The following is a 2,098-nucleotide window of genomic DNA, read 5'->3' as shown; positions in this document are numbered from 1 at the left end:
TGGCGACTGTTGGGGGGATGGTGGCGACTGTTGGGGACTGCTGGCGACTGTTGGGGGGATGGTGGCGACTGTTGGGGGCTGTTGGCGACTGTTGGGGGCTGCTGGCAGTTGTTGGGGGCTCCTAGTGACTTTTGAGGACTTAAAATAATGACTATTTTTTTACATAATTGTAATTTGGCACTATTTGGTAATTTGAAGAAAAAAAAACAGTTGAAAATTCTGATTACTAAACCGCGACTGCATGGAATAACATGATCAGGACTTTTGCACAGTAATATGATGTCTGCTATGATGATAGGAAGAAGTAGTGATAGTTCCTCACCTTCTCAAGATAATCTTTGTCCTCCACCTGTGGAGAAAAATGATAAACGGTCAGAAAAAACGAAGATGAGGAAAAGGACGAACTCCTGATAAAATGGCAATAAATCCAAACAGACTACGAGCTGTTCAGGTCCACTTAACGCAACCAATAATTATAAAAACTCCAGTGTTGGAAATCACTCCAAACGTTATGGTCCACCATAAATTAAAAAACAAAAACAGGCTTAGAATAAATCATCCCTCAACAAAACATAACAAAAACACACAGCAGCCACAAAAACCAACCAAGCAGAAACTTCAGCTAACATCATGACTTCGGCCTCTGGAGAACAGACTCACTTCAGGAAAGTCAGGAATAGTAACATGGTCCAGGTCTCTGGTGCCGCTCATCAGAAAACTGGCAACAGAGCCGCAATTATCCTGAACGACCAGCAGGAGGTGAAACAGAGCAAGAAAACACCAGACAAAACTTACACATTCACATAAAACACAGCCGAAGAAGTCAAGACACGGGAGACGATTGTTGACAATTTATCATAAATACTAAATCTAGTGTTTCAACCAGCTTCATACAGGAAATAATGAACACTTTACACCCACAAGACCAAAATTGTAAAAAAAAAAAATTAGTATCAACTCCAGTATCAAAGAGCAGCTGAAACTTTTTAATTTCACTGCAGGTGTTCAATTTCACATCAAACTCCAAACATGCTGTAAAGTCACATCCTCACCTGAAGATACCCGTTGGTTCTCCGAACAAAAAAACAGACGAATGTTTTAAAGAATTCACAAAATGTGCCAACAGAGAGCACCACAGTGACAGCTGGACCACACAGTTCTGGTTAGGTTCCCGGACCATCGTCACTGCAGGACTTTATATATTAAACTAAAAGGTTATTAGGTTCATGCAGTTACAGGAACGGCACCCAGATCAGCACGATGGCTCCGTGGTTAGCACTATTGCCTCACAGCAAGAAGGTCCTGGGTTTAATCCCCGGTTGGACCTGGGATCTTTCTGTGTGGAGTTTGCATGTTCTTCTCGTGCTTGAGTGGGTTTTCTCCAGGCATTCCAGTTTCCTCCCACAGACCAAAAACATGCATGTTAGGCTGCCTTCAGGCCCAGGCCTCCCTTGCTAAAGAGATCTGTGATTTGCTTGGTTAAATAAAGGTTAATAAATCAGCAGATGTTGCACAAACAGAACCGGAGAAGGAGCTCTCACCACTGGACTGGTCCGAGCTGAGCTGGCTCTGCTGGAGGCCCGAGAACCGCGATAACTACCGGTACTGTACTCTAAAGGCTACAGAAATAAGACACCGTCACTGAAACACAGTATCTAACCCCCCAGATAGTTTCAGTGTAGGAGCTGAATCTAGAGCAAACAGAAGCACATGTTCACATTCAGCTCAAACAGGTGTGCACGACTGTAGGACCAGTCCAAATGTTGTTAAATGACTAGACGGTTAAATCATCTTACATGGGAGCTGGAGCCAGAGACTCGACGAGATCCACTGCACAGACCGTCCTCGTACAGGGAGCTCTGAACACGTGACACATTCAAATGAACATGTTTATTAACCCGTTCACGCTAACGTATTTAAATTAACACGTTCATGTCAACTCGTTCACGTTAAGTTTACACTAACATGCTTAAATTAACACGTTCACGTTAACACATTCATGTTACCATGCTTACGTTAACACGTTTACATTAGCGCGTTTACATTAGCACGTTTACATTAGCATGGTTAAATTAGCATGTTTATATTAGGACGTTTA

General features: G+C 42.8%; 1 protein-coding gene across 1 annotated transcript in view; it reads right to left on the bottom strand.

Moving 5' to 3' along the window:
- Nucleotides 1-2,098, bottom strand: part of lrrfip1a (leucine rich repeat (in FLII) interacting protein 1a) — a 52,808-nt gene that overhangs the window by 16,414 nt on the left and 34,296 nt on the right. Inside the window, exon 7 of the mRNA XM_037686832.1 lies at nucleotides 323-349. Coding sequence (XP_037542760.1) covers nucleotides 323-349 — 27 coding nt within the window. The remainder of the gene's footprint in view (nucleotides 1-322; nucleotides 350-2,098) is intronic.

This window comes from Nematolebias whitei, chromosome 13 (assembly GCF_014905685.2).
Source record: "Nematolebias whitei isolate Nwh7 chromosome 13, NemWhi1, whole genome shotgun sequence".
NCBI classification, from domain to species: Eukaryota; Metazoa; Chordata; class Actinopteri; order Cyprinodontiformes; family Rivulidae; genus Nematolebias; species Nematolebias whitei.
Note: the sequence above shows the minus strand (reverse complement) of the source record. Positions and strands in the feature narration are given on the sequence as shown.